The sequence below is a fragment of the Delphinus delphis genome, chromosome 4, assembly GCF_949987515.2.
Source record: "Delphinus delphis chromosome 4, mDelDel1.2, whole genome shotgun sequence".
NCBI classification, from domain to species: Eukaryota; Metazoa; Chordata; class Mammalia; order Artiodactyla; family Delphinidae; genus Delphinus; species Delphinus delphis.
The window spans coordinates 69914971-69940053 of NC_082686.1; the positions used below are offsets into that span (position 1 = coordinate 69914971).

Here is a 25083-nt window from a genome sequence, read left to right on the forward strand (position 1 = left end):
CCGGCCGGGCAGTGACCATCCCTCGCAAAGCTGCAAGACCGGCAGAAGGAGCCATGCGGGCTGAGAAGAACGAGCTCTCCCTTCCCAGCACCACCACCTGCTCAAACGTCTCTCTCATTCTCCTGCCTCCACTTGCATCCTCTCCCGAGGGTCAGAACGGCGCCCCGTCCTGCCTGAGAAGCCTGCAACCCCTCAGCTGGGTGAGGACAGAAGCTGGGGGGAGGGAGAGACCTAGCCAAGCCTCGTTAGCCCCCCACCAGGACGAGAGGGACGGGCGCCACATTCGCAGGCACGCTGACAGCCACAGATGGACAAGCTCCCAAGCAGGTCCCACATGTCCGCAAGGGATGCCTCAGAGGCTCTTACCTCCTCCTGAGTTTCCTCCATGCTGCTGCCCTCCTCCTCTGCTCCACTGCCCAGTCCCAGCCAGGCGCAAAAGGGCTGCGGAAGCCGAGTCCACCAGGCTACCCTGCTCAGAAGCAACAGGAGCCCCGCACGCCTGCCGAGAGCCCTCCAGTGAGGGAGGAGCTTTTCAGTTAAGAGATGTCACGTGAACAGAGAAAAGGACCTTCTCTCCTCCCCTCTGATCTTCCCATCTGTTTGCTGTTACCTGAAATTCATCCCAAGAGTTTCATGATAATCAACTCCAGCTTTGATCCTAATTAAGCAAATTAAAAAAACACGTCTTTGGAGAAGAGGCAGCTGTTAGTTACTTTAGTTTGTCTAATTACTAGTCAACCAAGTGGAATGAGAATCCCCAGTTCTCTTTAAAAGAGTGACAGCATAGGGGTTCCCTGGTGACGCAGTGGTTGAGAGTCTGCCTGCTGATGCAGGGGACACGGGTTCGTTCCCCGGTCCGGGAAGATCCCATGTGCCGCGGAGCAGCTGGGCCCGTGAGCCGTGGCCGCTGAGCCTGCGTGTCCGGAGCCTGTTGCTCCGCAACGGGAGAGGCCACAACAGTGAGAGGCCCGCGTACCGCAAAAAAAAAAAAAAAAAAAAAAAAAGAGTAACAGCATAATCCTGATTTGGTTAAAATTACACACATATGCACAGAAAAAAAAGACCAAGACGTAGTCCCCAAAAAGGGCAAGAGTCGTTACCTCTGTGTTTTTATTTCTTTATGACCTCTTTATTTTCCATCTTTTCCATGTACTTTTGCATTAGAAAAGTAAATTGTTAAAATCAATCAATAAAAATAAGTACCATTTGGAAATCTGTATTAAATCAATATAGATTGATTTTAAAGGTAAATAGTCCCTCCCCACTCTTCCTTTCCAACAAACAAGCGCATTACTGATCATCTTTCCAAACAGATACGAATAAAGAATTTTCCAGAGACCACCAGGTGCTCCTTGTAGGGGTCCCTGCGGCCACACAACGAGGAGGTAGGTCACTCCCACCTGTGTGCTTCCACAGCCCAGCAACGAAAGAAAATGCCTATCAGTCCTCGGTTTGAGAGAGCTTTGCAACCCACCTGCTCTGTTACCTGTGTTAACGGGGGTGGGGGGGGGCGGTGAGGGCATGGCCAAATCACCAGAGGAAAGAAGTAAGGGAACCACACCCTGGGTCAGAATCTCAGGAGTCAGGTCTCCGAACAGCTGTTCCCAGAGCTTCCAGCAGGGGGCAGCAGGGCACTGTCAGCGACAGCTCCATCAACAGCCATCTGGTGTCACCGAGGAAACAGCCCTAACTTCCACATCCGGGGGAAGCCTGGAGCAACTCATGCTTTCTGTCTGTAGCTCAAGAACGCTGTGCCCTTACAGAGCTGCCTGATGGAAAATGAGACTTCGAGCAAGTAAATGATGTGTCACCAGGAAAGCCACAATCAAACAAAAGAGAAACCCAAAGTTTCTTCCGAAATCATATTTTCCTCAGTTTAGAAAAGTCTCAAAACCGCCACGTGTCTATTTTGTACATTTATCTACATTTGGCTTTATTCCAAAAAGGATTTAAGGCAGCTTCACCAAGTCACAAGGTCTCTGTTTCATCCTAATTACACAGGACAAAGGAAACACAGAATCTGTTCATATTTGCCGCAGGTAATAAATAGTCTGTTTACTGACAGGCATTTGTCTTAGTGTTTGCCAAAATGAAGCAGAGGGAACTTGGTCCAAGCTGAGAACAGATGAATCTGGGATGAAAGCCCAATAGCCTTGAAGTGATGCCAGCAGCAGCAAAGTGATTAGTGAAAGAGACTTTACAGAAAGGAGCAGGTAGCAGGAGGCCGGCGCTGCACCTGAGCCCTGGCTCTTTGTACCAGCTTGTCATCAGTTAGCCTTGTGACACGTGGGAAAGCCACTGCCCCCCTCTAGCAATCTGTTTCCTCTTCTACAAACGAGGGATTCCTATTCCCAGATAACTTTGGACTCAGATACGAGAACAGAGGGGACTTAAGGGCCCTGCGGGGAAGGACAGCTGAAATGGGTTTTGTGCTTTGGGGCACAGGACTTCGGCTGGGGAGGGCACTGGAAGGAAACTGTTGTCAATAATCATGCAAGAAGGGACTGTGTGTGGAAGCCACAGCTTGACCCTTCTTCATCTGCACAATCTATTTCCAGCCTTAGCACCTGGGAACAGGGCAGGGAGGCCAGAGGGGTGGTCTTCACGGTTTCGAGCCTAAACTTTTTCTTTAAGTAAAAGCTCAGAGGCTCCAAAGACACCTGCTTACCTAGGGCCACCCCTGCTAACCCCCTGGGTACTGCACAGAGCCCCGTGTGATGAGCCCTGGCCCGGAGTATTGGACTGGCTTGGGTGGCGTCCCCTGAGTGAGTACTCAGCCATTTCAATCCCCACTGGGGCACCATCCACTTCAGAAAGGAACGTGCACGTCGTAAAGAGCGTCAGGCAAACACAAAATCTTTTGGTTTTAATCTTTACTTTCAATCCCAAAAAATCTCTTCCCTTTTTGTTACGAAAGTACTAAACACACACAGACAGGGGAAGAAAGTTGACATCTGCAAACTACGTGCCTTCAACAGGCGTCTCAGTAATCCCATCACCAACAGCCATGTGCAAGGCAGAGACACCAGGGAGGTCATTCTCAGGAGTCGGAACTATACCAGAGATGCACGGTCACTTTAGTTCATTTAAAGATGATCAACGGGGGTGAAGCCAGACTGTGTGGGTTCTACTCACTCTGACACTCACGAGAGCCTTCTCATCCGGCCAGCCTGGAGGCCCAGCCCTCCCGGAAGGGAGACACAGCCTGCATCTCAGCAGTTCATTGGGACAAGCTGGAGGTGCTGAGGGAAGCCTAGAGCGCTGTCGCCGGGCTTGGAGGGGTGGCCAGGGGGTACGGCCGGGCACCTTCCTGTGCGGGCTCCTCGCCCAGGCTCACCGGAAGGTCTCTGCGCTTGGCTGTGCAGGGAACCGTGCTCAAGCCGAGCAGCTGTCCAAAGCGTGTCCGTCTCTGGCGTGACCGCTTGCCCCTCCAGCCCTCTGAGGGGAAGGAGCCATCAGTCCACTGTGCCATTGTAGGATTTGTTGAACTTGTTGAAGGTGAAATCCACGGTGTGCGTGGAGATGGGCTTTCTGTACAGAGGGTTTGAAGCCTAGAGAACACGGGAGGTAAGAGGACGTGTGTTAGTTCATTCGTTCATTCGCACACACACAAGGTTGGAGGCCCTTCTAGGGTCAGTCACCCAGGAAGGCAGTGGGCCCCGCCCGCGGGTGAAGGCAACGGCCTTTTGCTTCAAGACTGGCTCCTCTAAGCTGGCCTGGGACGGTCCCGCCCCTCCCTGAGCTTTCTCTCTCCATCTCTGAAACGAGCGGCCGTGTCTGTTAGATGGTCTCTGAAGTCCCTTGCAGGTTTAACACACTCACTGGGGATTCAGGGGGTGCTCCCACTTGCTCAGTCCTTCAGGAACGTGCAGTCTGCTTGGGGAGATAAGACACACACGGACACTGCGATAGACTGTGAGCACGTGGGACCCTCTCCTGGACCGCTGGACACGGCCTCCCTGCTCAGGCTGTGGCGAGCGCCTCCGCCGGTGAGCCTCCCGACCGGGGCCTGCTGCGGGGCTCCGTGCCGGGCGTCCAGAACTGGGCACACGCTGCCTCTCAGGTTTCGCCTCTTCGTGTTTTTTGTTTTGTTCTTTTTAATTTTTTGGCTGCACTGCGCAGCGTGTGGGATCTTAGTTCCCCGACCAGGGATCGAACCCAAGCCCCCTGCAGTGGAAGCGCAGAGTCTTAACCGCTGCACCACCGGGAAAGTCCTCGCTTCTTTGTTCTGAATCCCAAAGACGTTAGTGGGCCTCTGCTTGCCCTCAGCTGGACTGCTAAGCTTGACATTTTTTCTCCTTCCAACTTCCCCTGGCTTACCATTTCGTAGCGGGCCCTGGATCGCTCACTCTGGAACTTCGCAAACTCTCTCCGGTCGTGGATGGTGACAAGCAGCTTCCAGATGGCCAGGAGCGCAAGCCCAATCAGGATGATGCTGCCGACCACGGCCAGGAGGATGGTCATGGCATTGGGGGCAGTTCCACACTCTGGAGGGGACCAGGGCACGATGAGCAAAGCTACCGCCATCACCGTGCCCCCACCCCCCACCCTTAGGCCCGTCAGCTCTCCCCAGAGGCCTTCCCTGGATTCTCTGAGATCCCCACACTGCTTCTGAGAGACCTGGGTGGCAGGCAGGTTTCTCCAATGCACATAAAGTGGAAGATTCAAAGAGAACTGGTCACTGTTCCAAGGCCACACAGTAAGTCAATGGCAAAGTCTAGGAGAACCTTGGTGGCGGCTCCACTTTCTCCCACACGCTGTGTGTAGGGCTGCATCTCCCCAACGCGAAGCACCCACGCCCCAGCCCGGCCCCACCTCCCGTGCAGGACGCTGGACCAGGTCTCAGCTTCCACGTAAATAGTTTCAGGAGTAGACTGGGCGGCAGGAGGTTTCATGAAGCCGCTTCCACAGGGCTGGGCTGGGGGCCAGCCAACACTTGTAAGCCCTTAGTGTGGAGCCGTTGGAGCAAATGTGCTTATTTTCAAAGAACCGCAAAGACAGCGCTTGGAAACAGAGCCTCATTCTTACAGGCGTGCATCCTGGGCTAGGACCACAATCCTTCCCTCTGCCTCTGGCCTAGGGAAGGCACATTATGTGGTCTAGCCCCATTTGGAAAAACAGTTTGCAATGTTTTGAAAGGAACAGAGCAGATCTTTTTCTGCACCACCCATCTCTGCCCCGGCCACCTCCACCAGAGAAGAATGAAAGGGGTCATACTAGAAACCCTCATTACCCCAAGGAAAAGGGCCATTGGTCCCCGGGCCCAGAGCGTGGGGAAGAATTGCCCCTGTTAGATGAGAGCGTGCCGTCCTCAGGGGCCCAGGGAGCGAGGCATGGCACCTGCAGGAATGTCAACCCAGCGCTCCATCTGCCCTTCTAGGACTCCACTCCGGGAAGCGGCAGCCCGGCTAGGGCTGTGTGTACCCAGATGCTTCCTGACGCCCAGCCTTGATGGTCCAGACCTGCCCTGCATGCTCGCACCACCATTAGCCAGGTAGGCTAAGTGTGTTCTGAGCTTACTGTCACCCCCGTGTCCCCTCCTTCAAGATGAGACACTCCCCCAGGGCAGGGCACTATCCTCCTATAACTCCCATTCCCCCAAGTCATGCCCCCCCCCCCAAGCTCCGGCCCCGTGATGGGTCCCCAAGATATACAACCATCTTTCTTCTAAACTCTAGCAGTCAGGTAGAGGTGACCTGAGATCTTGATCTTTATATGGGACTGTATCCCTCCTCTCTCTGGAGTTTGGAAAGGATGGTGAGGAGAGAACGGGTAATGCATCAGAAACCGAGCCCTCAGGGGGAGCAGACGGAAGTGGCCCTCACCCACCTGGCTCCCTGAGGACTGTCAAGTTGGACTTCCCACTGGGGAGCTCTGCGTACGTGAACATCATCACACAATCCTTGGCAGTTTTGTAGAAACAAAGCACAGCCTCCTGGTCATCTTTCACTGGAAGAAAACCAAGCAGAAATGTCCTGAGTGTGTCTCTGAGTGATGCAGAGCGGCTAAGGGACGGGTGAGGAGCCGGGACCCCGCAAAGGAGAAAAGGGGGCGCAGAGAGGCTTCAAGGGAAGGCTGGACCTTAAAAATGAATTTCTCACATCAAGAACGCAGGCCCAGCGCTAAGTTAGGCTGCGCCGGGGACACGAATTCCCTTCCATGCGAGGCAGGCCTCCGCAGGCTCACTGGGGTGAAAGGAGAGGGGGCACTACTGCTGGGGCGGGACTGGGCAACGGAATTGGGTAAAGAAAAGGGCCATCCTGCTGTCCGCGGAGGCCTGAGAGTTCAGGCTTGAGTCTACCTGGCTGAGAGCCGGCTGCAGAGGCCAGGAGGCAGCGGCGCTTGCCTGAGATGAGAAACCAAAAAGACCCACGCGGCAAGGAGGGTGGGTGGACGAGAGACTGCACCTCCCACCCACGGTGCGCACCGCTGGCCTCGCTCCCCGTAGTGAGAAGCCCCCTTCCTCAAGCTGCCTCAGCACCTGCCATCCCCACGCGGCTGTTACCTGAGGGGAAGGTATCGCCAACCCCACTCCCCCCAGCTCCGCCCCCCCCAGGCACTGTCTGCATTCCCAGCCTCCCCTGGGACAGGATTAGACTGATTTCCAGGGTGGAAAGGAAGCGGGAAGGGTGTGAAGCAAGAGAGAGGCGGGTGGTAAGGGAATGACCCACTGGTCCTGAGTGACAACTGTGGGCAATTTTGTGACACAAAATGCTTTCTAGCTCTGCCCGTTGTAACCCTGTTGCTCCACCTAGAACCAGACAATTCTGAGTGGTTATCAGACAAGGAGGCCTGGGCTTTTGCTCTTGGCCCCCAGTCCTAAGCCTGGTCTGGGTGAGTGTGAGCGAGCATGGGTATGAGAAAGCCTGGGGGAAGGAAGGAAAAGGATAACTGGTGAACGCGACAGAAACCTTCTCTGTGAAGCAACTGGTTCATGACAAAGGGGCAGAGGGAGAGGCAGCTGTGCGTGAACAGCTGCATTTGCTCCAGAGCGAGTAAGTAGTCAGTGGGCGGGGGGGGGGCATCGCCATCTTTCTGTGGGTGCCCAGTCAAGGGGCAACGGCCCCAGGTCTGCAGGCAGAACTTGCTGTGAGCCAGACCTCAAGTCACAAGACAGAAGCAGGGCAGGAAAACGGGCATGAGAGGCCGGATTCAGGGAGGCAGGGGCAGGGGCTCCCTGCTGTGGTACAGCCCTGGCACACAGTAGGTGCTCAATGAATATGTGTTGGCGGAATACATGACTCGGCAGCCTCAGGAGCCATGATTCGGCCAGAGCATCACTCAAGATCAGGGAGGCAGGAAAAAGGAGTGGGGAGACCTGTAGGAATGAGGAAGAGCCAGGGTAGCACTCCACCCCGGGTTCACTCGCACAGAATGTGAGCTCTGCCTCGTCTAACGCGGGCAGAGCACCGCGAGAACTGCGCTGGGCTGAGGCCAAACAGAGACTGGCTAGCTGGTCACCAAACATGGTTTCCCAGCTTCCTGGGCACAGCTGCACGACACTTCCCGCCATCCTTGCAGTAAACGTGTCTGGATGACTGAGCTCTGGGTGGGGGGGATGTCGTGTGCACCACTTCCAGGCCCCACCCATGTAAACCTCCCCCATGATCTTTCCCCATTTGCAGATTCAATGGAGAGAATTCTGAGGACCCGGGGGAGGGTGGAAACACAATCTAGAGGGTGCCTTGGCTCCTGAAGGAGCACAGAGAGGCCTTGTCAACCAAGAACATCTTCACTGGACTTCGAGTGAGTGACAAACTGACTTTTATTTTGTTAAGTCATTGAGGTTTGGGGTTTGTTTGTTGTAGCAGCTAACAGTACTTATTCTAACTAATATACCAACTTCTCAGGAAGCCTGGGAGAAGATGTAGGAAGGGACTGGGCTTCAGGGATGGGACAGAAACTTAAGAACAGGAAGGTCTTACACCCTGGAGAGCCCAGAACCTATGACCTAACACAGGTACTCCAAGTCCTCTTGGGGAGCCAGCCAGGACTAGCCAAAGGACACTGAGGTTGCTTCCTAAGTCAAGGTTAAAACTACCCTCCTGTCTGCCAGGCAGCCCTGAAGATCGTCCCCACGAGGGAGAAAGTCTCTACACGTCTGCCAAGATCCAGAAGGGGCCGGCTGCCCGGGGCCGCTCCCCACACTCACCGATGGTGTCCACCCGTGTGATTACCTCATCCTTGCACAGGTTCTGGCAGGTCTGGTTGTCAGCTGAGCTCCCTGAGTGAAGCAGCAAGCACTCAACACAGTCTCTTTGGAAAAGAGGCAAGAAATGTGGGTGTTAGATGCTGGGTAGTAACTCCACACATGTAACTGAGTGCATGTCCCAAGGGTGCAGGGTCCCCGCCCTCCTGCAAGCCCCTGAAGGCTTTAACTTCGCCCATGTTCAGATGTTTGGCCTCAAGGAACATTTCTTCTCTGTCCTTCTTGCTGCTATCATGCAGGGAAGCCCAAGGGTTCTTGGAGGAACACATGTGGGTTTAGAAGCATGTCTGGCACACATGTCAAGTTGCAGGTTGGAAACCTTTCCAATTCTGACCCCAGGAGGCAAATCCACCTGCACTCTGGTGCACCCAGTGCCTCACTGAGGAGCCTGCCCCAAAGAAGAAGTTTCTGAAGATAAAGAAGTGTTCCTGGCCTCGAAGAGGGGTCCTCACCCTCCCATGGCCCCAATTCCCAGGATCCCCACCAGGAGACCATCACCCAGGCAGGGCTCTCAGCACATTAAACTCTTTGGGTGGGCTTTCAAGACAAAACACCACTGCCTGGGCCCAACCACACCCATGGAATCCGAACCTCTGGGGCTGGACCTGGGCTCTTGGGGATTCTGAGTAAAGGTGAGGGCTGAGAACCACCGTCCTGGAGACTCTCAGGCCCTTGCCCCCTTCCTGCTCCCACACAGAGCCCACCTGGCAGGGGAGCTAAGCTCTAAGGGTCCGTAAAGCTTGTTGTGGAGGGGAGAGAGGATCTCTGACCTCTATGGGGGACTGGGGGATGGGGGAGCATAGATGAGATGCTGAGAACTCAACTCCAGGGAGAAGTGGGTTGGAACAAAACAGCCAGCTGATGGGGAACGTGCAGGAACTTTCTGAAGTGATGGTGCTCGGTGGCCGGCAAGGATGGTGAGAGACCCCAAAGGAGAGGTTTCCCAGGAAATGGGGTGAGGACTCCAGAGCCAAGTGTGCTGGGGGGGGCCACTGCCTCCCTGCCGCTGTGCCCTGGCACCCGAGGGCAGGGGAGCCTCAGCCACATGGGGGGACAGCAGCCCAACCTACCCCACAGGCCTGTGGGGACCAAAGGGGCTGCGTGTCTGGAAATCTCCCTGGCAAAAATATGGAGGGTTGTACCATCACAATGCATTGCCTTTATTAGTATCATTTAAAAGTTCCGTGGGATGGAGAGACCAGTCACTACATTTCCAGGGCAGAAACTGTGGCCTGAAGGGAGCTGGGAGCGTTTCATTAAGTCGCCCTATTTTACAGGTGAGGGAAGTGAGGAATCAGTGACAGCAGGTTCCAGCACCCAGGCACCTGCCTCTCTGTCAAGTTTCTCCCTGAGTCCTTACTCCACTGTCTGAACATCGAGGAGGAATGGGCAAGTGAGTAGACTGTGGAGGGAAAGCAGGGAAGACTTTCTTACCAGGGTCCTAATATGCTTAAGAATCCACCTATCCTCGGATTGGCCACAGAATCCCACTTTCCTGGTAATGACTTCATGGAAACATTCTGAAGTTAAACAAGTAGGTAATGTTTGCACCTCTCCGGAGGCCAGAGCCCCAGCGGGCAGGCAACTGAGACTTGGCTGGGCGCCAGGAAGGCGTGGCTCCAGCGCCAGTCATTCACGCTGACGCCACTGCCCCTCCTCCACCCGTGGATTAACACACTGCAAAGAAAGGCGGCTGCTTCCGGTCTCCGCTAGGATTCACTGAGCCCTCCATCTGCATGCCCTGTTGTCATGAAACCACAGGGCCGCTGCCAGGGAACATTCCCTAATCATCCACGTGGACAGATGAGTTTAACCTGTGTGCTCCGCATACTGGACTGAATCTTGTGATCTACTGTAGTCACGTATTAAAATGTCTGGCCTTGAAACAAACAAGTTGCTGAGACAGACTTTGCTCAGCGAGACTGTTAATTGCAATCGGCTGAAACTGAATAGGAACTCGCCCAAGGTGAAGAGCGTGTTTGGTTGGTTCTAGAAAGTGGAGATTGACTGCTCTGAAACCCCAGAAAAAAAAGGACATAGGCATTCAAAACCTGTTGGCTCTCAGCAAAGCAGCAAGTAGAAAAACAGCCTGAAGTAAGGCACTATCAAAGGTACTTTGTTTAAAAAAAAAAAAAAAGTGACAACTAGGCTGTGAAAGAGACTGTGTCAGTGTGGCCCGGAGACAAGGAAGGATGAGTGAGGTTCCCCTACGGCATCTCTTTGCTCTCCTTGCTCCTTTGATATTGCTTAATGGATAACACATCACCAAGTCTACGTCTTCTTGGCAATGAATGCTTTAAACATTTAAAGCGAAGGTGGTCTTCCCAAGAGGCCTTTTAACTGACCTAAGCCAACCCTATATTGCCCTGCTGCTCCGGAAGAAGGAAAGAAACAGGCTTGATCTGCCTTTATTGGTTCCATGTGTATTGTCCTAGCTTGGCACCAACCCCCATCAACCTCATATGCCCCAAGGTCTGGGAGCCCATACTCAACAGGGTTCTGCTGGTGGGAGAGCTGGGGGCAGGGCACCTCCCTCAGGCATTCAATGTTGATAATGGCCACGATTCCAGGCTCAGATAGCCACAGCTATTTGGGCTCCAGATCCAGGATCCTAACCTCCTCCTTCCCCTGGGATGTTTCTATTTGGATTTCTGTTGTTTCCCTGCTCTCAGCAGGTCTAAGGTAGATCTGTGTTTCTTCTCGCTTACTCTGCCTGGCTTCCCTCTAATTACACAGAATAAAATCTGGCCCTGTCTATCTTGTCTCTGCATCTGCGGCCAGCTTTCAATTACCCACGCCTGGATTATTTGTGGCAAACATCCAACCAGGGGTTCTGCCACCCAGAACGTTTCTGAGTGCAGACTGACCGGCAGCCACGCTGCTCAGGGAGCATGAACTCGTCTCATTAGGAGCCCGAGCCAGGGGTTTGGAAGGGAAATCTGCCAAAAAAAAAACTGCACAGTTGCGTTTCCCAGCCAAAGAGAAACAACGTCTGTATTATTATTTGTTCCTGATTATCTGTGCCCTCCCTCCTGGCCCCTTAGGACACGGACGCTGATGGCGCAGCTGTTTCTCTAGCAAAATTCAAGAGAAACCGTCACTCTTGCTTTCCCGCTGGCATAACTCCCTGATTTAATTCCGTCTCATTCGCACTCTGGCAGAGTGTGAAGGGCAGAGCCGTGGGGAGGTCAACAGGGGAATGTAACCCCGTGGCTGGGTCGGTGGAGGCCTGGAACCCGCGCCTGGACAATCTGCGTTCAGCAGCAGCGCAGAGACCCACTCCATCATCTGTACAAATGGAGCGGAAAATGCCAGAGCCACTGTCGCTTGTTCCTGGCTTGCCTTATCTAGGTCGGGTGCCCTCCTGTCCAGTTTACCTTCTGATGATGTTTTGTTTAAAGCAGCATTTCCCATATGGGGGGGGGCCTGTGAAACATTGTTTGGGAGATGTTAATGGGGCAGGAGGCCAAATTCATTTGGAAGAAAGATGCATGCTGAATGTCCTTTTAAAATACTCAGTGACACACTAAAGGCTCAAGAAGATGCTATTTTGGTACTAAAATCAGTTTAATTTCATTTAACTCAGTAATCCTATAACTTCTAAACTTGTTTAGGAACAGAGTAACAGTTTTTGTTGCTGCTGTTTTGATTTCGTTTTTTTTTTTTACAAAATCCCCATGCAACCAGTGTTTCAAAGACCCTATTCTAGTTAATGTTAGTAAGAGTTTCGATCCCCAGCAAGTCTGTGTGGGGAAGATGCAGGGGATGGGGGGTGAGAGGCTGGCCAGCCCTGAGGGCTGACTGGCCGGATGGCAGGCCTGGTCTGGGGGAGACGTTGGGGTTGGGCGGGGCGGGGGGGTGGAGGGCTGTGTAGGGGGCGGCGCTTTACCTCTTGGTGCTGCAAGCATCCAGGCAGGTCGGGCACTTCTCACACGTCTCCCCAAAGGCCCCTGGCTCCGTGCACTGGCACTGCCCACAGACACAGTGCCCGCGGTCACTGCAGATCTGGCCATCCCTGGCCTGGCACGTACTGATGTCTGTTGAGCAGTTACAGTTGTCCCCGATGTAACCTGCGTGGCATTTGCATTCTCCGCAGTGACAGTCGCCATGGCCTAAAGTACACACACGGCACATCAGCGCCTGCCTGCTTACACGGACACACAACCAACCGCCCAGCGCCTGCCGTGTGCCGCACACTGGGGATCCAACAGAATGAGACGCCGACTGTGCCCTCGCAGGCCGTCTGGGCAGACAAAGACGGCCTGGTGCTAACACGGGGTGACAGCAGGGCGCCCGGGCAGTGCGTATGGCCCGGCTGGGCTGAGTGCTGTTCCAAGTCGGTCCAGAACTTGGCCAAGTCGTGCCACAGGCCCAGGACACCAGAGAGCTTCTTCCTGTCTCCCGTGTTATGTGATTAATGGCCCCAGAACCTGTGAATGTGACCTCGTATGGCAAAGGAGACTCTGCAGTGTGATTAAGTGAAGGATTTTAAGATGGGGGAGATTCTCCCGGATTATCCAGGGGGGCCCTAGGTCCCCACAAGGGTCCATATGGGGCACGGGGAGATCTGACTACAGAAGGAGGTGGCAACGGACAGGAGAAGCAAGATGCTGCGCTGCCACCTTTGAAGATGGAGGAGGAGACCTCGAGGAGGCCGGAATGCAAGGAACGCAGTCCTGCAAGACGGAAAAGGGGAAAAGGCGAGGGAAGTGTCCTCGCCCAGACCCTCAGGGCGAGGAGTGCGGGCGGCCCTGCTGCCACCTCGACTTCAGCCAGAGAAAACGATTTCAGACTCTAACCTCCAGAAAAGAGAACACATCTGAGTTGTTTTCAGTCGCTAAATTTGTGGTACCCTAACACAGCCACGAAGGAAACCAACAGAGTTGTTGCCCCGCAGTCTCAGTGAGACGCTGATTCTTGCTCTGGCCTTGGAGCCACGGGCCAGAGCCGGATGACTCACGAGCAGGTACGGGGGACGGCAGCGGCTAACACCGAACTCGCTACGCGCTGTCAGGCTTTACAGCACGAACTCGATGAATTCTTCCAACCATCCCACGCGCACAAGTGATGAAACTGACACACAGAAGGAGGAAGCAGCTCGCTGACGGCCAGACAGCTAGCGGCTGCAGAGCCGGGACCCAAACCGGGGAGTGGGGCTCCAGGGCCTACGGTCTGAACTCCAGGATCCGTGGCCTCTCAGGAGAAGAGGACAGAGCAGGCCCTAATCAAGATGAGAACCAGCTGAAGGGCCCCCGCTCCCCGCTTGCAGGAGGAACCCTTTCCACAGCCTGCAAGGGAGGAGGAGCTGGGCATCCCCTCCCGGTTCTGCAGGCATCAAGGGCAGGGGAGCTGCTGGGCTCAGAGGACTGAGTAAGTGTGCGCACCAGGCACGCGCGTGTGCACGCTGGACAGCGAGAAGCACGGACAGCACCAGCCTCCAAGGGGGCCAGGAGCCTGACAGTTAGTGGAGTCTCTATGTTTTGCTAACAGAGGCAGAAAGCGGTGCTACAGATAGCACTTAATTTTTTAAAATCTTCCTTATACTATCACTGCAGCATATTGTCCTTTCTCATGCCATTTTGCTAAGGCTAATATTAATAGCACCAAGAATTTGTATTTACTGAGAACCCACTGACATACTAGCAGGAGACCAGGCAGGCAGGGGATGGCATCAGACAGGGGCGCCTTGCATTTTATTCCCGCTCCTGAGTCAGTTATCCTTGTAGTTGGACCTCAGCACCTTCTAAGACCACCAATGAGTGCGACCCACAATTCACGTCAGGACCTAACTCCAGAGAGCCTCTTCACCCCACTTCCTTCCTGTCCCCCTCCCCAACCTGTCTGCCTGTTGAGCCTAGAATCTGCAGGAGGCAGGGAGGCCATCTGGAGCCGCCAGACCTCCCCTCCCTCCCGTGCATGTGGGGCAGCCTCTCTGCAGCTCAGGGGATACAGAGCCCCAGCAGATACTTTGCTGGGCGAGAGCACCCTCCCACTTCACAGCCAGCGCCGAGGCACATGGCAGCCCTCTGGGAGAGGTGAGGAAAGCCAGACCCCACCAAGGAGGAGGCTGTGGAGTACAATTTAACTGCCTGGAAGCTGGCGTGTGATGTGTGGGCCACAGGAGAGAGCTGCACCCCTGCTCATGGGTTATACGGTGGGGGGGGGCGGGTAGGGGCATGGGAGGGAAAGGGCAGCAGAGAGCACAACTCACCCGAGGGAGGGAGGCCTGCACACCCTTCCTCTGCACCGATCCCCGAACAGCCCTGGCAAGCAGGAAACCACGCCCCACGGGAAGTCTTCCCAAATGAAATGGATCCAATCTGCACAACTCCCTAACTCTCGGCCTCAGGACCACATTGGTCAAGAGGCTGTTTTAAATTAAAATGGTTCACCGTCAGGGTGATTTTCCCCCCAACATTTTATTATGACAATTCCAAACCTGCAGGCAAGTTGAAAGGACTGTAAGAGAACCTCCATCCACTCACCACCCCCGTTCCACCATCAGTACGCAGCCGGCTGCTTCATCACACATCCCTCCATCCCTCCATCCATCCATCCATCCATATTTTTTTAAATGCATTTCAAAGTGAGTTGCAGTTATCAGTGCACTTGAGGAGTGGTTTTTAATACAGCTCTGGTCTCTCCAGTGGCTTGTACATCATGCCATCCCGTCAAGCAAAAATAGAGGAAGTAAGAGGCACGGCTGGTGCTGTATTTACAAACAGCAAAGACACTACTCAGGCCAGAGAGACTGCTTTGTTTGACATGGTGAGTGTTGTTTCCCTTCCTTCTCTGTTTTTGGCAGCAATATAAAATGAACCAAATAAAAACCTAGCACGACATTCCAAAGTGTCGAAGGTTTGGTGAGGAGGTAGTATATTATTTCGTCTGGGGTGAAGTATGGGTGTGTGTATGTGTTGAAGGGAGAACTTGCTCCCCATGGTGACTGGGCATCTAATGTGAAAAGATCTGCTGCTCACTGAGAAGATGGCAAAGGTGCCAGCTGCTCTGTACTTCCCACCATGACGGTTAACTGGCAAGTAAACCCAGCTGCCTTGGGTACATCTGACATCACGAAGACCTAAGAGCTCCAAAACCCAGTCCACAGTCAAAGCAGTTGAGGGTGCCCCTAGATCTGGGGTGCAATTACAGAGTTAGGAGTCAAGGGCAGGAGAGAGTGCGAGCTGGCAACTCATCCAAGGTCACCACGGCTCCATGGAGAGGGACGGGACTCACTGCCAGAGACCTAAGCCGTTCCTGAAAGCCTCCTACAGCACGTGAGAGGCATGGACGTGGCGAGAAAGAAATGCTGTGCAAAGAACCTGTGAGTGAGAGCACGAAGCGCCCCGGCCCACAGGAGGAGGGTGGGCAAGCAGGTGGGAGCCGCTGAGGGCCGGGGGACCTCGGAAAGTCCTTATCCACGTGGCGTTTTGGCCTCAAACATTTGCCAAGTCCAACGCAAGGTCCCAGCAAGTCAAACTAGGAGAGAAGCCACGCTCGGTGAAACGGCTGAAGCCACTGGAGTGCTGTCCTCGGGGACTCCCGTGATGGCCCCAGTTTGTCTGTCAGGTGGTTCACCGCCTCTCAAAGACAATGGAAAGCAGCTATGGCAGAGAGGTGACGCATGCCTCGTCCTCCTTCACTCCCACGCAGACCGTGCCGTCTAAGCAGGGGATTCTCTGCCTTGGAGCCCGGGCTTGGCCTCAGAATCCTCCTCAACACTGTCCTCCAAGGAGGTTCTACCGACTGGTGGGAGACGGCCCACAAGGTGCAACCGCTTGCCACGTCGGTTTAAAGTTTCCAAGTCTCCCTGAGAAAGCGTGACCCATACAGAGTGTCATAAACTTCGTAAATCTGGTCACAATTTATCCTAATCCAAAGGTCTCGGACCCTGCACTCGGGCCTCAACCTGCCTTTCCCTCAACCTGCACGTACAGAGATTTCCACATCCTCTGGTCAGCCCTTGGCCTCTCCTAATGCCCTAGTAGGAACATGTTATTAAAATGACAAGGGTCATTCGGTCCCGTCCCCAGGCTCAATAACCCATCAATCACCAGGAGAACTGGAGGGGGAATGGGAACATGATCCTGGCTAACAGCACCCAGAGGGCGGGAGCAAGGACCCTGCATCAAAACAAAGCTCATAAAAAAAAAAAAAAAAACAAAGCTCGTTTATAACGCTTCCCCGGCACCCTGGCAAAGGGCGCTGAACTTCATGACGCCTGTCTAATACCGCGCGGACACAGAAATATTTTCATTACACAGAGACAGGGATACTGAAGGGCATGTGAAAGCACTTTGTAAGCTGTGAATTGCTACATGTGCAAGCTATTATTAGTACCTTTGTTCGAATGACTGATAGCTAAATGGACAGGAAGTTGTCAATGTGTCTATTTATACAGAATTTCAGCTCTACAGAATTCAGCAGCTTTCCATCAGCAAAACGGTGCTTGTGTGGGCCATGGGCCAAGACGCAGCCCCCCCCACCCCACCCCCAGCCGATCAAGTAGAATACTGGCTATTCAGAGGCAGGGACGCCCCTGAAGCAGGCGGGGAAGGAGCTGCCAGAGAGGAGGGAGGGGGCACGTGAGGAAGCCCCAGCGCCAGTGCTCTGTAGAGGTCAAGAAGGGCAAATCCTACAGGGCGGTGGGGCGGCGAGGGCAGGATCCAGTGGCAGAGAGGTGAGGAGGTGGCCACAGCGAGCGCGGCAACTCCCACAAGGAATCGGGCTGTGCAGGGAAAGGAAGAGATGGCGGAGAAAGGGGCTGGGGATTTTGAAGAGGGGATATTCGAGCATCCTTCTGATCAAAGAGAAAGATACAGAAGAGAGAACATTTTGGTGGAAGTGGAGGGATCGAGGGAAGAACAAACCCCAAAGAGATCATAGCAGAAAGAGGTTAGTGGGGTGGGGGGGCGAGAGAGAGAGAAAAAGAGAATGAGAGAGCGAGTAGCTGGGGGGTGAGGACTGTGGCCGGAGGAGCTCAGGCTAACCCCAGTCAGCTGCGTGAAAGGCTGGCGGCTGTGCTGGAACCACGTTCAAGTGTCACCTTGGGCAAGTCCCTAAACCTGACGATCATTTCCTCATCTGTCAATGAGGGCAATGCCTTCCTCGTGGGAGTGTCATCAGAAATACTGGTGTTAATGCAAATCAGGCCCCTACCCACGGCAGCCAGCACAGGACCGGACCGCCCCTGCGCCCCTGCAGCTCAGCAAGGAGCTCGGAGGCCGTCGTACTGGACCGCGGTCACAGGGCCGTGCAGGCGTGACCTGGAGAGAGGGCTGAGAAGTCGGGGATCATGCAGTGGGAGGGCACAACCTCTAAACGGGGGGAAGATCAAGGGGGTAGAAGGCAAGGATCTGCAGGAGCGAGGGGCGGGCTGACAGGGGTGGGAGGCGGCCAGCGCCCCTCGTCCTCAGGAAAAGGAGGCGTGGGCGTTCTTTCATGAGGTGGAGGATGAAGGGGAGCCTGTTTACCATGGAACATGGGTGGTGGCTAACAGCAGGGATACAACGAAACATTTGGAAAATGAGGCAGTAGAGTGTGGTGGTTAACATGTGGCTTCTGAAATCACGAGGGCCCGGGGTTGGCCTCCTGAATCTATTTACCAGCAGTAAATGATGTTTAACCCCGCTGCATCTCGGCTCCTTCACTTTAAAATGGGGCCTTATTAAAGGTGTCCCCACTCGTAGGGTTGTTGTATGAGTTCAATCACATAACCTGTATAAAGCGCTTAGTGTTTGGCATATAATAAGTGCTCAGTTAATGCTAGCTAGCTTCATCATTGTCGCTGTTATAATGGGAGTGTGTGGGGAGCGGAAGCTTGGAGTAGATAATCTCAGAGAATGGGAGAGGGAATCATTTCTGCGAGCTTGAATCAAAGACTTCCAGAATTAGGGAGTTCCCTGGCAGTCCAGGTGTTAGGACTCAGCACCTGCACTGCTGGGGCCTGGGTTCAGTCCCTGGTCAGGGAACTAAGATGCTGCAAGCGGAGCAGCTCAGCCGAATTAAAAAAAACAAAAAACAAGCCTTCCAGGGTTAAAAGCTCCCATAAGGTTACGTAATCCACGCCCAGCCCAAAGCGAGAACACCCAGGGCCTGGTGAAGCTGCTCCTTGGCCCCAGAGCCTTGCACGGAGGCCGACACCCAGCAGCACCGGAGGCCCTGCCGGGGGGCACTCCAGCCCTCAGCAGGAACGGGACAGCTAGATGTCTGAGGCACGGCCCATGTGGCCCTCGGCCCCAAGCTGGACTCCGGCCTGCAAAGGCCCAAGGCAGCCCTAGGGTGACCTCAGAGGACCTGCGTGAGGGCCCTGGGGCTGGAGGAAGGAAGGAGCCTGCCTGGGATGAGGCAGAAACAAGAAGTGGGTGTCTTCTCCCCATCCTGGCCTGGTCAGGAGCAAGGGTCATGACCACAGAGACGTCAGACCCTCAGGGTACAAATGTCTCTCCACAGCTGGTCCAAAAATAGTTTCCATCCAGCTCAGGAATGCACTGCACTTCCCTTGCTGATCAGCTTCCGCCCCCTCCCTTCGGCCTCCAGGAGGCCTTTCAGGCTGGCAGAGGGCTGAGGAGGGCAGGGCTGCGCTCAGCTCCCCAGCCCCCCAGACAGGAACGGCACCTCCCTTGCTCCTGTCTCTCCCTCTCCCTATCCCACTATCTGCATCCCTCTCTCACACAAGTAGGTACTCTCAGTTTCTGCCTCCCCCAAGCTCCCCCACGGGCACCCCTCCTCCCACAGCCCCAGCATCCTCCTCCCGCAGCCCCAGCACCCCTCCTCCCACAGCCCCAGCATCCTCCTCCCACAGCCCCAGCATCCTCCTCCTCCCACAGCCCCAGCATCCTCCTCCTCCCACAGCCCCAGCATCCCTCCTCCCACAGCCCCAGCATCCCTCCTCCCACAGCCCTCTGTCTGCCCATCGTCCTCCCCTCCTCTCTCCCCTCTTCTCAGGACAGGCAGCGGGTAAACAGGAAGTGGTTAAGAGAAAAAAGAAAAGGAATCGCTGTGGGCTGGAAAGCCTCTGCTCATTTGGGTGAGTTCCCTGCCTCGGAAGCCAGGTCTTGTCTGCGACGTGGACACCTCTGGGTGACAGCCTGGCCCCGCTCCTGGAACTCTCTAACAGCCGTCTTAAAAAGGGCAGGAAGACCAACCAGAGCTTTCTGTGCCTCCAGCCGCCGGTGTCTGTGTCAGGGGTCCCAAGACGCTGCTGAGCCAGGAGGCCCACGGCCCCGCCCTCCTTAGCATCAGGTTGGGGTTGGGAGCTGCTCCCCGAGAGCCTGTGAACGTAGACGTCCTGGGCACTCACACAAGCTCCATGGGGAACCACAGCCAAGGGCGGGCTGACCTGTGGCCAAACGCACACACAACGCTTCCAGAGCGCCCGGCCTCTGTGTTGGGGCTTTGGACTGGGAAGGGGAAATCCCTCCTAAGAGGCGTTCTTTCTGGTACCTGGCTGACGAGCAAGTGAGGGTTACATCACGGGCCGGGTGTTCTCAGTGTCCCCGGGTCTGGTCCCCGTGGGAACGCGCCCCTCCCACTGTCTCAGTGTTCCCTTCCATGCACTGGCTTTGGTGCCAGAAAAAGGAGAGAACAGAGATTCTGGAAATGCACAGGACTTCTACCCAGTTCCCTCATGAGGGATCTTAGCCTGACTCTGGGCACCTCAGCAGAAACTAAATAAACCTCCAGGGTCGAGAGAGAAGTCACTCTCGAAAGGTTGTGTCCTTCTCACCACAGGCTTCCCAAGCCTGTAAACACAGCCTGTTCTTGCCAAGGATGAGTTACTGACGAGAGAACTTGCCAACTAAGGGCTGCTCCTCTCAAAGACAGCACAGCTGTCCTCGCTCATCACCAACCCCGGAAGGCAGCTCTCACAGAGTCTCCTCAGACCAGCTCGGTCTCACCCTCGTCACTGCTTGGAAGCCCTCGGCTGGGGACGCGTCTTCTGGACGGGAGCTACCGTGCAGCCTCACCTGGCTACTTGCTGGCTCTGGACAGCAGTCCGCTTTCTTCATCAATAAAAGAGGGACGGTGGTTTGTCTCCCTAATGGGATTGGGGGAATTCGTTGTACATGTGCAATAAAGAAATGTATGGTTTCAAGAAATTTCTAATTTCACTGAGAAATCAAGTCATTAAAATCTCTTAATAGAGAAACTTGATGGAGCACTTACAACAGGACAGGCATTGTTCTAAGCACTTTACTTGGATTTTCTCATTAGTAGTCCCAATCGCCCTACGTGGTGGTACGATTATTACCCTCGTTTTTGCAAATATGGAAAATGAGGCACAGAGCAGCCAAGTAATTTATCCAAAGTCACACAGCAGGCAGGTGTCAGGGCTGGGATTTGAACCACATTTGTTTGTCTCTGGAGCCCATATTCCTAACCACTATGTGTACGGCCTCTCCAGTATAATCTAGGCATGACTAAGTGATAAAAATGAACACAACACGTAGGATAAATGTTCAAGGTGACCCAGGGTGTTTTATAGTTTAAAAATACGCAACAGGTCCATCCCCAAGGCTAGCTCTTTTAATCACTGATCATTAAATCACTCTTGGCCCCATTTTCCTATCTGTAAAGTAAGGGCGGTAACTACGTGAGCTCTACCATTCCTCCACCGCTGACATTTGCCGTTCTCGGTCAGAGCAGGAGAAATCTGGAGAGCCTGGTACAGACTCCGGCTTAAGCTACAGGTTATGGAACAGTAGAGGAGAGAAGGCATTTTGGGTGCAAGAAACAGGATGCATTCAATTGTGAGGATGAATACATAGAGTGCACAGTTTGGAAGGGAAGTATTTGAAAAGGAGAGTTTGACGAGAATGGGTACCCGGGGGGTAGATATGGGCCTGTTTGTATGCGTGTGTGTTTGTAAGTGTGTACGTATATAAAAAGACAGAAGGAAGGGAGGGAAGGAAGGAAGGGAAAAAGGGAGGGAGGATGACTGTGGAGGAAAGAAGACCTTAGGGCTAGATTGAGGAGTTTGAATTTATCCTGGAGTCCCAAACGTCCTGACAATAAACTCCCATCACTAGAGGGAAACTGAGAGCCTCAGCTGGACGCTGCAGCGTTCTCCTGGTTGAGTACTCCTGCTATGGTCTGCCCCTTCCCCAAGTTAGTGTCCACATGGCCTCCTCCATCATTTTCCTAAAATGTAAACGATGTGATGACACTCTTTTGCTTAAAATCCTTCAACAGCTCCTCACCGCCAAAAGCACAGCTTCCACATGTAAACTTTGTGTCCAACATACAAACCTGTTACGAGGCCTACCTCTCACATCTCTTCACTTGCCCCTGCGCCCCCGGGCACCCCAGGTTCTGGTCACTTCAAACCACTCCAAGCCTCTCAAACATGCTGAACTTTAGCATAGTTTTGTTTTGAAACAATTACTTTGGCTGCAGCATGGGGAGCAGATGAACTTGGATGGTGGTAGCACAGATGGGGAGAAGACGAATTTCAAAGAAATATGAGGTGAGTGGACAAGACTTACAACAGGACAGGCATTGTTCTAAGCACTTTACTTGGATTTTCTCATTAGTAGTCCCAATCGCCCTACGTGGTGGTACGATTATTACCCTCGTTTTTGCAAATATGGAAAATGAGGCACAGAGCAGCCAAGTAATTTATCCAAAGTCACACAGCAGGCAGGTGTCAGAGCTGGGATTTGAACTACATTTGTTTGGAGCCCATATTCCTAACCACTATGCGTACTGCCTCTCCAGTATAATCCAGGCATGACTCAGTGATAAAAATTAAAACAACACATAGGATAAATGTTCAAGGTGACCTAGGGTGTTTTATAGCTTAAAAATGTGCAACAGATCCATCCCCAAGGCTGGCAGATGGAACGCAGGAGTTGAGGAGAAGGTAGGAAAAAGGATAATTCCTGGGTTTCTGGCTCGTACAGCTGGATGAAAGGTGGAGACAAGGAAAATCAGGAGAGGACGACAGCTGAGAGGAAGATCATGAAATCAGTCTGAGACATCCTGAGACCGAGGTTCATTCAAGACATCCAAGTGGAGCTAAAGGGAGCCTGAGAGCAACACAAGGGTAACTGAAGGTGTGGGCACAATGAGATTCCTGAGAGAGACTCTGAGGGAGAAGACGTCTAAGCTGTGCCTTGGACAATCTCAGCACTGAATGGACTGCCAGAGGAGAAGGATCCCACAAAAGAGCCTACGGTTTTGACTGACAGTGGGGAGAGAGCTCTTCCAGGTGGGCGTGGCCAACAACATCAGCTGTCACTCAACAGTCAAGTAAGATGAGAGCCGAACAAGCCTAAGATGCAGCAGGACACAGCTATTCAGGACCTGGAAGACCTGTTTTGGTGGAAACATGGGCCTGAATCCAAATTGGACTGTGCTGAAGGCTGCCTGGGAGGTGATACATGAAGTCAGTGGGTGTAGACAAATGTTTTGAGGAATATGGCTGTGAATATGGAGGAAAGAGGAGCTTGCAGGGGGGCGGCGGGGAGGGTAAGGGTTTCTCTTTCTCTGTTCCTTTTCTTTTTCTTTTTTTTTTTTTTTAAGACTGGAGTCCTGGCATGTTCTAAACCTGACCAGAAGACTTGGTTAACAGGGAGAGTATAGATATACAATCACTTATCACACGGATATATTTGTTTACGCATTTGCCTCATCTCATTGGCTTGCAAACCCAAACAAAATCAAAGACGGTGTTTTATTTTTGTTTGCCTAACGCCTAGCATGGTGTCGGGCACACGGTAGATGCTAAGAACGTGTTGACTGGTGGAGGCTCTGAATGACATCAGGACAAGCCTGAAGTCCTGGGGAAGATACCCGATGCTGGAAATTAGAAAAGGAATGAAGTATTATTGATGCTTATAAACTTAAATGTGATTCTTGAGATATTTCAAATTCTTAACAAACGCCCAAGGAACCCAGAGACCTGAGGATGACACGAGAAATCAAGACTAGGAATTCTCTTTCCTGTGGCAACCGCGGTCATGGTTGAACAGAAGTCACAGGCTTTGCACCCGATCATGTTCTTGCACGTTGTTCAGATTTCTCCAGCAAAACGCTCTTCAGAGATGTGAACAATGATGCATCCTCAGTCTCAGGGCTCGTTGCTCCCCTGTCCTTGGCTCAGTGTCAATGAACCAGGCCTGACAAGCTCAACTGAAGGTGCTTCCCGATAGGTGATGCCCTGAGAAGCCCCTTACCCTTTGCCTTCATCTGCTGAACTGCACGTTGCATTCTGTGTCTGATCAGCAAAATATGACCACTACTAAGCACATGAGGTGATGCTGCTTTAAGCTAAGCTTCCCCAAACCTCAAGAATACTCTGAGATGATAGCTCTGGCTAGAAAGCCAAGACTCCACTGTTGAAGGCAACAGAGCTCTGTCAAAGAATATCTTTGCCTTTCTGGTCTTAGCACCTGGTTTCTCGATGCCCAGCTGCCACGTCCCTCTAATCACTACTGCATTCCACACGAGGGCACCCAGGGAAGGACTTGGTGTCTGGCCCAACTCTATCCATCACAGGGAGATTAAGGCAACGGAGGGAAGATGGAAAAGCCTGAGTTCCTTAATGAACTCACCTTTCCAGTTTCAAAGGAGTGTGATGAACCATAGTCCTCACAGGACCCTAAGAATGCTGGCAGGCCCTTCTGGGGAAATGCCAACAGCATCTGGGGAGACATGAACTCACTCCCCTTTCCCCTGGTCACTGCAACAGGATGAGAGGGTTACTATTTTCAACCTGGAAAACTCTCGGGTTGTTTACCAGTTGCCATATTCCACCCTCGGTTGGCCACTGTTCAGAGCCTGCAGCAGCACTCTCAATGGACACAGCTGGTCTGGAATGTCACATGAGTAGGCCACGCTGAAGCCTGGCTGCCAGGAGCCCAGCCAAGCCAGGAGATGGCAGGAAGCAGCCGCCCAGAGAAGAGCATCCCCTGAGGGTTAGGGTAGGTGAGCTTTTCCTAGGCCAAGGCTTCGGGCCAACCACCAGCGGGGAGCACGGCCAACATGCCAGTCTTCTCAGCCACAGTCTCCACCACACACGGCTGATCAGTAACAGTCACCTCAGTCTCCTGGTAGAGGAACAACCACCAAATGAGATCATGCATGCCAAGAGCCAAGAGTGTTTTATACATTAGAAGAGGCTAACGAAGGCTCATGTAAGGAAAGTGGGTCCAGCCTAATCAATCCCAACAGCCAGACACCCACTGACTACTAAGAGGAACACTCTGTGCCTTTCATCAAATAATAGTCACGAAGGGACGGGTACTTCAGCTGGTCTCTTGCTCTGCGTGTGTCCTTCGGCCTGGTCTGCTATGTCTGATCTATCCTTATGTAACCCAGAGAAACTCACTTAGCAAAGCAGAGACTAAAAGTTTCCTAAAATTTTTGACCAGAATAAAAGAGCACTTATGAGGTAAGACTTGGAAAATGCGGGCTAGATGCTTCAGTGACGGCAGGAAGGGCTGAGCTGGTATTAAAGAGACTTGGGAAGGGTCTCGAGCTAATCCAAATGTGTAAAATTCGGTAGTGACGAGGTAACTATTTACCTACAAGGTTCTCCTCGTCTGAATCTATCATCAAGAATCTCAAGGTGCTTTAAGTCCAGGTTCTGGGCCTCAGTTTCCCACAATGTAAACAGTCAGTGCAGGTAACAGACAGTTGACCCACTGTGTGCGACTGGTGGTGGTAGAAAAGGCAGAAGATGCAAATGATCCCACTATTTTGTGCTTGCTCGTGAAGAGCACAAAATACTAACAAATTAGCCTCAGTGTGTTTCCAAGGAAAAACCTCTCAATATACTAAAAGAGTGTGTTAAAATAGATTCTATTTATTATGATTATTATCATTATTATTACAATGTTTGCCTAAAGGCCAATGATGTGATGTCAAAT

The 25083-nt window shown here is 53.1% G+C and overlaps 1 protein-coding gene across 1 annotated transcript in view; it reads right to left on the reverse strand.

Annotated features, from left to right (window-relative positions):
* Nucleotides 1-2847: 2847 nt before the first annotated feature.
* Nucleotides 2848-25083, reverse strand: part of ITGB5 (integrin subunit beta 5) — a 111473-nt gene continuing 89237 nt past the window's right edge. Inside the window, exons 11-15 of the mRNA XM_060010797.1 lie at nt 12099-12321; nt 8153-8256; nt 5830-5949; nt 4321-4487; nt 2848-3551 (exon numbers count right to left, since the gene is read on the reverse strand). Of these exons, the coding sequence (XP_059866780.1) occupies nt 3456-3551; nt 4321-4487; nt 5830-5949; nt 8153-8256; nt 12099-12321 (710 nt within the window). The 3' untranslated portion in view covers nt 2848-3455. The remainder of the gene's footprint in view (nt 3552-4320; nt 4488-5829; nt 5950-8152; nt 8257-12098; nt 12322-25083) is intronic.